Genomic DNA, 13426 nt, shown 5'->3' on the forward strand with positions numbered 1-13426 from the left:
AATATAATGTCCTCACCCCTGGCCAAAGAATATGGGTCAGGGTTCACAGCCGGCTGTTGCCAGCCAAGTCTTTGCCAGGAATTTGCCCCACAAGCTGGCTGCCTTCAGAGCTTTCAGCTCATTCCCCACATTGTTTGCATTCTTCCTGCGACAGCTGCTTTTGTGTAGTGACCTCCGCCAAAAAAAAACCAAGTGATGATTCGACACGCAGGGAGGGGAAAATAAAACCCCAAACTGTGTGCTGAGAGGAAAAGCAAATTGAAAAAAGAGAGAGTTAAAGGCACACAGGAGCACAGCAAAGCTCAGTTCTACTGAGGAGCCTAAGTGCTGCTGCTCTGCACGATACTCTGATCTGGAAGGAGGAGGAAGCAAATGACGGTGTCATGGACTAGGACCCTGGGGGAAACTGGATCTCCAATCCCTGCTCAGCCTTGAAACTTTTACCGGGTGAAAGTGGGCCATGCGCACTGTGCAGTCTCTCAGGCAAGCTGACCTCGTAGGGTCATTGTGAGGATTAAATGGGGAGAACCATGTAATAATAATAAATAATAGTGATAATTTCAGCTCCATTAGAGATGAGAAAGGCCTAGGGAACATGAAGCATTCAGTACCACTTGGCACAAAGCCAGCTATGTTTTACTTAGAGCCGACCCACTGAAGATAATGGACATCATACACTTGGGCCCATTAATCTCACTGGGCCTACTCAAAGTAAAACGTAGCTGGAGGCAAGCAGAAGTCATTCATTTCATCTACTTCACACTGAGCGCTCACTGGAATGACAGATCGTGAAGCTGAGGCTCCAATACTTTGGCCACCTCATGAGAAGAGAAGACTCCCTGGAAAAGACCCTGATGTTGGGAAAGATGGAGGGCACAAGGAGAAGGGGACGACAGAGGACGAGATGGTTGGACAGTGTTCTCGAAGCTACGAACATGCGTTTGACCAAACTGCGGGAGGCAGTGCAAGACAGGAGTGCCTGGCGTGCTATGGTCCATGGGGTCACGAAGAGTCGGACACGATTAAACTACTAAACAACAACAACAACAACTTCACACCTGGATTCAGGTTGGTAGATGTTTGCATTCTAGCAAAAGGCAAAACAACTCTGACTAATCTTATTTTTAGAGAATGAATGTGGCCCTCCAAACCTGGCCCTTGAGTCTCCCTCACAGGTCAGAGCCCTCACTGTCCCTGATTCAGTATTTTTGCTGTGCTGAGAATGTGCCATTGAACTCTGAACATTCTTCTTTGCTTGCTTGGATGGAGAATAAGAGGGGTGGGTGTCTGTTAGTAGAAACTAGCCCACTGTACAAAAAAATATATTTGTTGCTCCACCCCTTATGGCTCTGCCCACCACTGGAACACGGCCCCCAGAAGCTTGTCCAGAAAGCAAAGTGGCCCTCAGGCTGAAAAGGTTTCCATTTTTGCAATTATTTTGGCAACAGGGAACCCTGAACATAGGAATCTAGAAAGTGACCTTCTACAGGGTCAAATCACAGGTCCATCTAGCTCAGGCATCCCCAAACTTCGGCCCTCCAGATGTTTTGGACTACAGTTCCCATCTTCCCCGACCACTGGTCCTGGTAGCTAGGGATCATGGGAGTTGTAGGCCAAAACATCTGGAGGGCCGCAGTTTGGGGATGCCTGATCTAGCTCAAGATTCTCTCCAGATGTTATAAGACTTCAACTCCCATCAGCCCCTGGCACCTTGGCCAACAGAGAGGAATGCTAGGCGTTGTAGTTCCAACATGATGGTCTATCCCCCCCAAAAAAACTCTACAGCAACTAGCAATGGCTCCCCAGGGTCTCAAAGAGAGAAGGGTCTTTAACCCACCACCTGCCATCTGATTCTTTTAAAGGGAGATCATGTCAGATGCAGAACTGGTGGCTTTCAGCCTGGACAACCACATGCTCTATCGGTGAGCTACAGCCCCTCTCAAGATCAGGGGCTTGTGGGGATGAGGGTGGAGCCCTCCCTTCCCCAGCGCTGTGAATGGAAGCTTTCAGACACACCCCAAATTAAGCTCTCGGAGTCTGTGTACAATTTCCTCCTGCAGATTTGATTTTCTTTTTTCTTTCGGCAGAAAAAAAATAAAGCTAAAGAAAAAAAACCACCTCCAGGGCACAAGGCCAGAGGAACAAGAAAGCCTGTCATCGGAAAACAGAACCAGACACACGCAGCCAGCTTGGAACATCTCTAGCATAGCTTTCCTCAGCCCCTGCCAGGTGTTTTGGACTCCAGCAACCATCAGCACCAGCTTGCACTACCATGGATTGAAGGGAGAGCGGCAAAGAAGGTGTTTGTAGGGTGCTCCCCACTTTACACAATTCCACTTATGCACGCAGGGCCCCAGAACGTTACCTCTGCGTTAAGTGGGGAGTCGCCTGTACAGCTCCCACCAGCCTCGTCCAACACGGCCCCAAATCTACTCCAAATAGCTCCAGTTTACTTGTGGGGGCTGAGAAAAAGGGGATGTTTGTGGCTCCCTAGCCATGCAAAGCCACAGCCCGTTCTTTTGTCCCTTAATGGGAGCCGTAGAGTGAAAAGATTGCCCTAATCTGCATAGCCCCACCCCTTCCTTTCCCTTTCTTGATCACTCAAGAAGAAAAGTGAAGGAGCTTTTTTCTGCTTTCTCTTCCATAGGTCACCTGCCAATAGTGGGTGGGGCCAGAGACAAAGTGGGCGGAGCAACAAATGTGAATGCAAACGTTTGCTCTTTCATTCATCCAATGAAGAAAGAAGCATGAATCAGTTCAACGACATTTTCCCAGGGCAGGCAAAAATATTCAAGGAGGGTGTGAAGCAAGGCTGGGTGAAGGGTGTGGCCTGAGGAGTGTCCCGAGGGCCAGATGGAGAGGCCTCAAGGGCCACATCTCAAACCCAAACCCGAAGTGCCCCACTCCACCTCTAGGGAGTGACAACGACATTGAGCCCAGAGATTTGACAAGTATAAATACATCATTAATACCGTACTGTTATTTAATAGAAGACATCTGAAGGGAAGTTTTTAATGATTGATGTTTTATTATGTTTTTAATATTTTATTGGGAACCGACTAGAGTGGCTAGGGCAACCCAGTCAGAAGAGCAGCATGCTGTTGTTGTTGTTGTTGTTGTTGTTGTTGTTGTTGTTGTTGTTGTTGTAACGGTTAGGGACTTTTGCATATTCTTTGAACCGTTAAAATCCACCCACCCCCAAGATCAAAGGTTCTTTAATCTGAATTCAAAAATTTCGTAGCCCATGTAGCATTTTTTTAAAATGGTTAAATCATTGTTCACTGTCTTTTGGTTCTTGGCAGGGGTGTATTGGTTTTGAGTGTTTATCATTAACTATTTCGTGCTTCCTTAGAAAGCCCCTAAGGTCATCAGCAGGGCGCAGCGGTGAAAATGACAAAAGGAAACAAGCAAATGACAAAAGCCAGGCAGAAGGTAGATGGAGAAAACCTCCCTCTTGGGCAGATCAAGAAAACCTCCCTCTTAAAAGAAGGAGGAGGAGGAGGCGAGGAATGCACAGAATGTAAGATGCTGCCTTCTGCTGAGTCAAACCATCAGTCCATCTATTCTCAATAATGTTGACACTAACTGGCAGCAGCTCTCAAGGATTCCAGACTGGGACACCTTCCCAGCCCTTCCAGGAAATGTGGGGGATCAAATCTGGGACCTTCTGCAAGCAAAGTTGGAGGGGGGTTTTTTTGGACTTCAAGACGTTTATAAGAATTTCATGCAAATAAACATTTTATAAGAGTTTTATACAAATATCCCAATAACTGGGATATAAGAAAACATGAACATTACACGTCAATACTAAATCTAATCAATGACCTTTTTATTTTGGCACCACCTTTTCTAGCAAGGGCCACAAGTATGTTATGCACGACACATGCAATCCTAGGAACGTTACTTTTCGAAGAGCGTTTTTGTCCCACCTTGGATGCCGTAGAGCCGGTTGAGACGTGAGCGCCGGGCATCATCATCGTATGGGACAGCTAGCCAGGGCATCTCGCTGAAATACTGCTTGAACGAATCCTCCGACCTGGAGGGGGTGAAGCAAAAGGAGGCAGCCTATTACCCTTTCCAGGTGGAACACCAACCCTGCAGTGCGGAACGAGGTCTGGACTGCAGTGGACAAAAGCAGTCTGGTTGCAGTAGCCTTCACAGGGATGCTGTTGTGAAATCTGCTCTTTGGGAAGGGGGATGAAGCTGATCGGTGCTGGGGGGGTGGCCAGGCGGTAGGGCAGGGAGACTGTGTGCACCCTATGATTTATAAAAGCGTTACAACCATACGAAGGTTGATACTAAGGAAACTTATCCATCCATCACTCTGGGGCCAGACACTCCAGCAATGGCATTGCCCACATGGTTCCCCGCCCTGAAGCGTACTTTCACCACTGTAATGAGGACTAGAAACTTGCTCTTCTTCATATACTGTATATATACTGTATAAATAAAGCAGGGGTGAATGGGATGCAGAGTTTCTTTAAAAAAAAACACCCACCAACGTCTGTAAAATTGTGGAATATATAAAAATGCTGCCTAGGAGGTGCCACAGGGATTCTAAAAGCCACAGGAAGAGGCCACCAGAGAATAGCCTTGCACAATGGAAATGTGGTGCTAAGGTTGTCTGCTGAGTTTGGATTCGAATGCCAGGAGCTGAGCAGGACCCCTGATCTCAAAGCCACACTGCAACTCTTTGGCAAATGACACCCACTTTTACTGATATCGGTCTTTGAATTCCTTTTACTGTGGATGGGTTTTGCTAATACCCATCTCTCTCTCTCTCTCTCCATGCCTGCCTTACCAAACCCCGGTTTACCTCCTAGGAACTAAACTTTGGCACCTCTGTAGTGAGGACACAGAACCTCTCCAATAGGTGACAACCCTGGGAAAATACTTACACAAGTGCTTATGTGTCAAGGTCCAGAGCTCTGTAACTTAACATTTCACCAGGCAACGGGTCACATGCACCTTTGAACCGTATCTTAGGGACTAGAAACTTTGCTTTAAGGAAACCAAAAGCTGAGGCTCTCAGAATGCTTGATTCCACACTCAGAGCTCCGCTAATGACATACAGCCCCTGCTACTGTCCCGCCTGCTTCTGACACCCGCTTCCCCAGTGCCATGGACCACCTGCCAATCCATTCTGACTGGCCAATAGCCGATCATCGCCTTTCATCCCCACGTCCTGTCCCTTCCCCACCAAGCGTAGCAGGAACTGGTTCCAATGGCAGAGAGGCAGCTCTTACCTGTCTGCGCTGACAAAGACGATCTCGAATTTATGACCGGATTCCTTGATCTTACGATAGGATTCCACTAGTACCCGGGTGAGGCTTCTGCAGGGTGGGCACTGCAAAAGAAATAACATGGGAAAGGTAGTACATTACTATTACACAGGCAGCCTCATGGCGAGTAGGAATTGCCTATGCGGAAAGGGTTTGGTCAACTGGGAGCAAGGACTTTTCTCCCTTTCAGGCTCTCTACATGCCAAAAATGACTTACGTAGGTATGTGTAGGCAGGCAGGCTGCAAAACAAGAAACACTGTGGACTACAACCTTCGGCACAGGTAAAGCTGGTGCAATGCAAATAAAGAGTTTAACAAATGTTGGGCAAAAGATTCCTGAATTGCAGGGGGTTGGACTAGATGGCCCTTGTGGTCCCTTCGAACTCTACAATGCTAGGATTGTATGAAATCACTCCAAATGCATTTCATACACATTGTTGGGGGATGCTGGCAGTCATAGCTGCTCTACAAAAGGAGTCTGAATCATAATAAAATGTTCTGAGTCACAAACCCTACGAAAAATTCCCGCTGTTAATTAAAAATAGAATTCTTCCCATTACAATCACTGGTTTTTCCTTACTTACAATTCATCACTATTTACAGGTAGGTAGCCGTGTTGGTCTGAGTCGAAGCAAAATAAAAAAAATCCTTCAGTAGCACCTTAAAGACCAACTAAGTTTTTATTTTGGTATGAGCTTTCGTGTGCATGCACACTTCTTCAGATGATCAATACATGGCTCTGCTTCTGATGACTCGTTGTAAGGGGAAGGCGCTCTGCACATGCTCGTGTGCACCCTCGAGCTCCATTCGCCACCCACACCCCCAAAGTGGTAAAGTTAAGAGCATAGCTCACCCAGTGTGCAGAGAAGTAAACGCCAACGTAGGAGCCCTCAAGGGCGCTGCTCTCCTGGGTCTGGCCGTTATTTCGGAGGACAGGCCCAGCAACCACTTCACCGAATGGCCGGGCCCCCCAAGGGAACTCCAAACCTGGAGCAAGAACGGGAGCAGGAATAGGAGTAGGAGCAGGAGCAGGAACAGGAGAAGGAACACAGCATAAAGGAGAGAAACGACTAACAATATCACAGCAACACCCCATCTGTCTCAACCTGCATCCCCCCCAAAAGAGAATCCAAAACGGTGTCTGCCATCATGCAGGCCCAAGACTGGTGTCATTGCAGGAAAGTGCATTGTGGGAAATAAATATGGCAGCTAGGTTCAGTTGCCAAGCACTGCTTAAACCCTCACAATGGCCCAGGAGATGGAGAAGGCAATTGGCCCACACTTAATCCTCAATGGCATCTCCACGTGGGGCTGCCCCAAACCCTGGAGAGCTGCTGCCAGTCAGTGTAGACAAAACCGAGCTAGATAAACCACTCATTATAAAGCAGTATATTGAGATTCTAATTAAATCTGCCTGTAATTCCGAACAATGAGGACTGGAATCTTGCTTTGTTCTTAGGAGAAGTCTTCGGTGAGGTTCGCCTGAGTGCATCGGCTTGCCTCAATCTCTGCCATGCTCTCAGAAAAGGGCAACCATGACCCACGAGAGGCAATGATGCAAAGATTTCCTTTGGCGTGACAAGCGAGAGCATTAAACACACAGCCTTACCTTCTGGGTCATCTCGAATTACCAAGAGGCCGTTCCGGCACACAACCTTTCCCGTAGTGGCATCTATAAATATCAGCGAGGGAATGTTGGACACTCGGAACTTGTTCCAGAGTTTCAACTGGAGGGAGGGGGAAAGAGAGAGAGAAAGAGAGAGAGAGATGTGGTAATGAACTGCAAAAGCAAGAAGTGAAGTTATATTTAGAATCGTCATGCCCCTTCCACTCTCCCTCCTCCCAGTTGCTGTCTCATGGTTCAAAAACTGTAAGCTCCTTGTGGCAGGGACCTAACTGGGTTTTCCGGTTACAACCAGAGGCCATTTTGAATCAAGATGGAACTGTTCAAGGCAGAGCTGATTTTAATAAATGATTTCAAAACCACACGGGTTCTTTTGGGCTTCTTGGATGTCCCAAGTGGCGCCAGGTTATGATAAATTAATTTCTAAAAAAATAAGGTAAAAAGAACAAATGAAGAGAACTGCTGGATCAGGCCAGTGGCGCACCTACTCTTCTCACAGTGGCCAACCAGATGCCTCAATGGGAAAGCCCACAAGCAGAACCTGAACACAACAACAACTCCCCCCACTCATTATTGGCAGCAACTGGTATTCAGAGGCATGTACTAACTGCCTCCAGCAATGGGAGTGGAGCATAGCTCTTGCAGCCAGTAGCCATCAAGAGCCTATCCTCCATGAATTTGTTCAATCCTCTTTCAAAGCCATCCAAGCCGGCGGCCATCACTGCCTTGTCTGGCAGCAAGCTCCATTGTTTAACTATGTGCAAGCTTTTCTCTGGCCACTCTCCCTTTGCCATGCATAATAAGATTATATCATGTCGGACGGTGGTGATACTTAAAAACGCACCATTTTAAAACGTTGGCCTTCCACCAACCCTCCTCCAAAAGGATTGTATGAGCCATGTGCAGATTCATTCAGAATTGATTCATGAGCAAAGACAACAACCCTGCCAGGTGGTCAGTTCAACCTCGTAAAAGCTGAAAAACTGAAAACGCAGCCCTCACTCGACCAATCGCTCACCCTGACAACAGCAGGCCTGCACTTTAAAACATTTCCAGAGCCAAAAGGGTTTTTTTTTATGGAGTTTCCGCAGTCTTTAGAGGAGCTTCGGAATGTGTTTGCAAAGGCTCTGGACAGAGTGTCCACTTAAAGGCGGCTAAAGCCTTCTGTTTATTTGGCCGGGCTTTGCAGCCCTTGAGACCCAGAGGAAGGGCGGCTGGGGTTGCATCAGCTTTCCTTGGCTTGGAGACAGGCGAGCGGGTTTCTCCTCCCGTTGCAAGTCAAGCGATGTGGCAGCAGCTCAGATGCTTAAGTGAGCTGGAGAGGGCCTGCGCAGCTGGATCTCAGGAGGGTCAAGAGGGGAAAAAAGGTCAGTTTTGCCAGAGAGAGGGAGAGAGAAGAGACGGAGGAGGGTGGAGAAAGAAGATCAAGTGGGGAAAATAAGTTTCACATTTGCTCCGTTCACTAAAAGGATTGATGCTGAGATTGCATCAAACCCAAGTTCTTACTAGGCTGGGAGGCTGCAGCTGCTGTCTTTCTGAAAACAAGTGCTCTGCTGCAACCAAACAATGCAATTCAGTGTCTCTTGGTGCGTGGTGAAGCTTGCGGGCCACAAAGCATTGTGCCAGCCAATAACACTTACAATCTGAATTGTATGGAATTCAAATTGTAACACACTAAAATACGAGAAATAAAAGCAGCAATATTTTTATTTTGTTTTATAAAAAAACCAAACACACAACATCTAGCACAGGGTAGGACAATTGTTATTAACACGCAGAACAAAAAAAATTCCAATGGTCCATGGGGCAGGGGAAGTTAAGGGAATTGATGCCTTGATGAAAATAAGTATGTGTCATTTCGACTACTGCAGGGGTAAACAAAGGATAAACTTTCTTGCCTTTTCCTCTCCCCACCTTATCCCTTTTTCCTTTTGTGTCACATCCTTTTAGAATGCAAGCTGGTGTTATTTAGACTGATCTGTAAGCAGCTCTGTAAGCTTTTCTGGCTAAACCAGTGATGGCGAACCTACGACATGTGTGTCAGCATGTCGTATTTGGCCGGGCTTTGCAGCACAGCCACGCATAGCCATTTTCGGTGACACGTGTCTGCATGCCGAGACCTCATTTCCGGCCGGCGGCAGAATGCCACAGGCGACGCATCTCTGGGGGCCTTGTGGACTTCCGGCGAGGCAAGATGGCGGTTGGCACAGAGCCGTGGAGCTCCTGAAAGTGACCAGCGGTGCAGAAGCCACTGGACGGGCTCCTGAGCCACCAAAACCGCCACCGCCCAGACACTGGGGGCCACCAGTGCAGCAGCCGGGGAGCTGCCGGACCCCACCCCCACCCCGCGAACCTGACGGACAGCCTCGAGGCACTCCGGAGGCTGGAGGAGGAAAAAGGAAGCCCCGGCACAGGCCCAACCCGAGCCCACCTCCCCAGCGGCAGACCCATTGGAGGAAGGCCTGAGCCCAGACGCCCACTGGGAAAGACCTCTGGGTTTTGCCTTATTTTTTTCCCTTTAAAAAAAAATTTAAATAATTTTTCCCTCCCCCTTTTCCTTTTTTTAAAGGGGAAACAATTATACATTTTTGATATTTAAACTATAAATATCGCAAAATTATGGGTTTTTTCTCGAAGTGACACACCACCCGAGTTATGCTCGTTTTTTTGGCGAATTTTGACACACCAGGCTCAAAAGGTTGCTCATCACTGGGCTAAGCAGTGGCATATAAATGCTTTCGATAAATGGTCCAACTTTCTAGTCATGATTAATATGGCAGAGAATACATGAGCAGTGGTTATTTCCTCTCAGCCTTCCAGGGTGAATTCTCCCAGCAGTTCTTACAGCAACCCTGGAAGGTAGACTGCCATCCAACCCTCCACCTAGTGCCACCAGACCACAGCAACCCACGGCACTGGAAACTTCCAGGCTAGACTACTGCTGTGCAATGCATATGGGGCTACCTTTGAAGGCGGAAAGAGTAAATCAAATTGTCAGTCTCTAGCAGCGACCCTAGCTTGGTCTCTTAAGATATGTAAAAATGGAAGATCCAAACAAGGCATGCTGAAATTCCTAAAGGTGAGCCATTTTCACTATAATCCCCCCAGAGACCTTTTTTTGGGGGGGGGGGAGGGGAAACAACACAGCAGGAATTCCTCCAGCAAAACCTAAACTCCAGTGGCTTATTCCGTCATTGTTCCCTGAGCATACTAGAGGGATGCCAAGATCCCTCTCGCTCCGTCTTTTCTGGAGGCTGGAGGAATTCCTGCACTTTTTTAAAAAATTAGCTGTTCCCGTTAAAAAGGAAAAAAAGGTCTCATCCAATATTGCTTTAAAAACTCAGAGAACAGGGTGTGTTTCTCCCTCCCCACTTCCAACTCTTTCCGTTGCTAAGCTACAAGAATTGCTTCAACAGCTAAACACTCTTGTAGCTTGCCTCACTCGATGGTCTGAAAGCACCACAGGCTCATAGCTGGTGCAATCCTGACGGTATCAGTCTCACAGGGGGAAAGAGGGGTGTGTGTGTGAGAGAGAGACTGGTGACTGATATCAGCTTTCCACAACCTGGAAAGCATTGGATTTTTTGGACTACAACTCCCAGCAGCCCTGACAAGCAATGGGGCCGACAAGAGCTTGAACCGTAGTAAAGAAACCATGGCCTCGGATCGTAGTTAAAGAGAGCCAGTGTGGTGCAGTGGTTAGAGTGCCGGGCTAGGCTCTGGGAGACCAGAGTTCAAATCCCCATTCGGCTATGAAGCTCACTGGGTGACCTTGGGACAAGAGCAGGTTTGTTGTGGGGATGAAATGAGTTCCTTGGACAAACAGGTGGGACATAAATGCAATTAATAAATATATAGCATGTGGTTCTATATTTATTATATAGAGTTTGGGCAATCAGACAGACCATGGAACCTCCAGCCCTAAATAATCAAATAAGCTGTTTTCCCCAAACCACACTCACCTGCCCCACACCTGACATCATATGGGATGCAGGTAAAACATAACTCCTTTACAAGCTGGGCTCTCAAAACAGCTGGGATCGGCTACACTATGGTGGGGGGATCACTCTAAGTGCCAATGGCAGAGAGCCCCTCTGAACTTTGACGGGCAGGCACTCCTCAAAAGTTTGACCATAGGGCGGTGGTACAATTAAGAATCTCACCCGCAGGCCAGATGAGGTACCCCATCTGGTTGGCCAGTGCTGGACGCGTTGGTAGTTCACAAAATGGGTATTCAGTAACAAAATGCAAGAGTATGCTAAGCCAGCAGATATCATCAGGAACACTGTAGTCCTAAACCATCTGCTCTTATTTATTTTTCCTCCTCCCTCCTCCTCTCCCTTTCCTCGTTCAAATACGTTAAGCCTTTGTTTTATATATCTATTGTTGACTTTGCGTCCATACTGAAGTTGTGTTTTTTTGTAGATGTATAAATTTTTTTTAAAAAAGTTTTAAAAATGGTAACAGGGAGGGGCAATTACCTCTCCCAACATGTCCCTTGAGCCCCCCCCTTTTTTTAAAAAAACACCAAGAAAGCCATTTCCAGAACTATCCCAGATGCAAGAGATTTTTCTGCTTCTAATTTTCTTTGAAATAAACATTTAAAGAAACATTTTTGGGGGTGGGGGGAAGAGAGAAAGCACAGAGGTGCCTTGCTGCTTTGGAATGAAAGTTCAGCTGTTTTCAAGCTTCACAAGAGGCTTTTTTTTGTGTGCTGGTGGGGGTGGGGGCAGAGCTTAACCATAATGGTAACAGATCTTTTCTTCTGTTAATTCTCTTTGCAGCAATCATCACTGGCCATGCGGGAGAAAGAGGATTTGGTCTCATCAAGATGTCCAGAGACCTCCGAGGAGATGGCCAGAGATCTTGCCTGCTGACAAAACCCAGATAGGGCAAACGGGGTGGGGAGCTTAGGAAGAGCCAGCCAGCTTCAACGAGGAAAGAAAAACACAACTCCAGAAAAGAAAAAGGGTGAAGGGACACTTGGGTGTGGAAGGAGAGGCCAGGAGAATCAAATGGAGAGAGGGGTAGGGGAGGAATTTGGGAGAAGGGTTCTGTCCAACAAAGGCTACATTCACAAGGTTAGTGTAGGTCTCCTTAACAAGCTAGCGTTCCCTTTAAACATGCCAGGCAAGAGAGGTTAGGATTGGCGTCTTGGCCCACATTCACACCACGTTTTAAATGATGCCACTTTAAACACCCATGGCTTCCCCCCCCCCAAATGATTCTGGGAGCTGCAGTTTGCTAAGGGTGCTGGGAGTTGTGAGGAGGCACCTCAACTCCCCTCGCAGAGACACAATTCCCAGAACGATTTAAAGATCCCTCGTCACAGGAAACGCTGGGAACTGTAGCTCTGGGAGGTAAATTGACGTCTCCTACCCACTCTCTCTCCTGCCCACCTAGCAGTTCAAAAGCACGTCAAAGTGCAAGTAGATAAATAGGTACCGCTCCGGCGGGAAGGTAAACGGCATTTCCGTGCGCTGCTCTGGTTCGCCAGAAGCGGCTTAGTCATGCTGGCCACATGACCCAGAAGCTGTATGCCGGCTTTAACGACTCTCTGCACCCTTTACAAACTACGGCTCCCAGGAATCTCAGGACGCAGTCCCCCATCCAATCTGAAACCATACCAAACCCTGCTTAGTTTGGTAAATGTGCTAGCAGTTGTATTAGGGTTGCCATATTTCAAAAAGTGAAAATCTGGGACACAACACAATTGCTGACCTTTTTCTTTTGCAAGCGAAATCTTTCCGCTTTCCGCTGTTTCCGATGGCCAATATGCCTGGGAAATTCAACCCTTGTTATATTGCTGCACCAGCCCAACAGTAGGCGGAGTCAAGAGACAATGATAGGCAGAGCCAACTCAGTCTGGTTTTGCCCCCATACTGCTTCCAGCTGAGTTCTATGGGAGGGGGCAATCAGATTAAGGAGGATGAGGATGACGGCAGATTCTGGGCTGGTTGCAAGTGTGGTGTAATGGTTAGAGTGCTGGACTAGGACATCGGAGATCAGGGTTCAAATCCCCCACTCGGCCACGAAGCTCCCTGGGTATGACCTTGGGGGCAGTCACTGTCTCTCTCAGCCATCCTGCTCACAGGGTTGTTCTGGGGATTAAACGAGGACGGGGAGAACCCTGTACGCCACCTTGAGCTCCTTGGAGGGAATGTAGTAAGCAAATAAAAAGTGCATAGCAGAGCATGTAAGCTGCCCGTGTCGGGTAGAAAACACAGAGAGAAAGTAAGCCAAGGGGCCTTTCCCCAGGAAATGGCTCTGGAGATCGTAGCCACAACATGAATCACAAACACCCATGGTGGTGTGTAAACAACAACAAGAAGAAAATAAGAAACAGACTTAGCCCCCCCTCTCCTCTGCACGTGTGCACAAACACACCCCCTCCATGTATCACAGTGAACTTGGCTCCACACACCGTTTTCTTTTGATTTGTTTGGATACCACTGCAGCAAGCGCCAGGAAAAATCAGTCCGATTTGTCATAACAAACCAAAGGTAAACAGAAAAGCATT

At 47.6% G+C, this 13426-nt stretch overlaps 1 protein-coding gene and 1 long non-coding RNA gene across 2 annotated transcripts in view; one reads left to right on the plus strand and one right to left on the minus strand.

The window, feature by feature from the left end:
* Window positions 1-13426, minus strand: part of NXN (nucleoredoxin) — a 68660-nt gene that overhangs the window by 19067 nt on the left and 36167 nt on the right. The window contains exons 2-5 of the mRNA XM_035139959.3: window positions 6892-7009; window positions 6136-6269; window positions 5247-5347; window positions 3930-4036 (exon numbers count right to left, since the gene is read on the minus strand). Coding sequence (XP_034995850.1) covers window positions 3930-4036; window positions 5247-5347; window positions 6136-6269; window positions 6892-7009 — 460 coding nt within the window. The remainder of the gene's footprint in view (window positions 1-3929; window positions 4037-5246; window positions 5348-6135; window positions 6270-6891; window positions 7010-13426) is intronic.
* LOC148683589 (uncharacterized) lies at window positions 237-3276 on the plus strand. The gene is made up of 2 exons (XR_015947012.1): window positions 237-1068; window positions 2088-3276. It is a non-coding gene; the product is annotated as an uncharacterized LOC148683589 (long non-coding RNA).

The sequence above is a fragment of the Zootoca vivipara genome, chromosome 14 (assembly GCF_965207765.1).
Source record: "Zootoca vivipara chromosome 14, rZooViv2.hap1.1, whole genome shotgun sequence".
Lineage (NCBI taxonomy): Eukaryota > Metazoa > Chordata > Lepidosauria > Squamata > Lacertidae > Zootoca > Zootoca vivipara.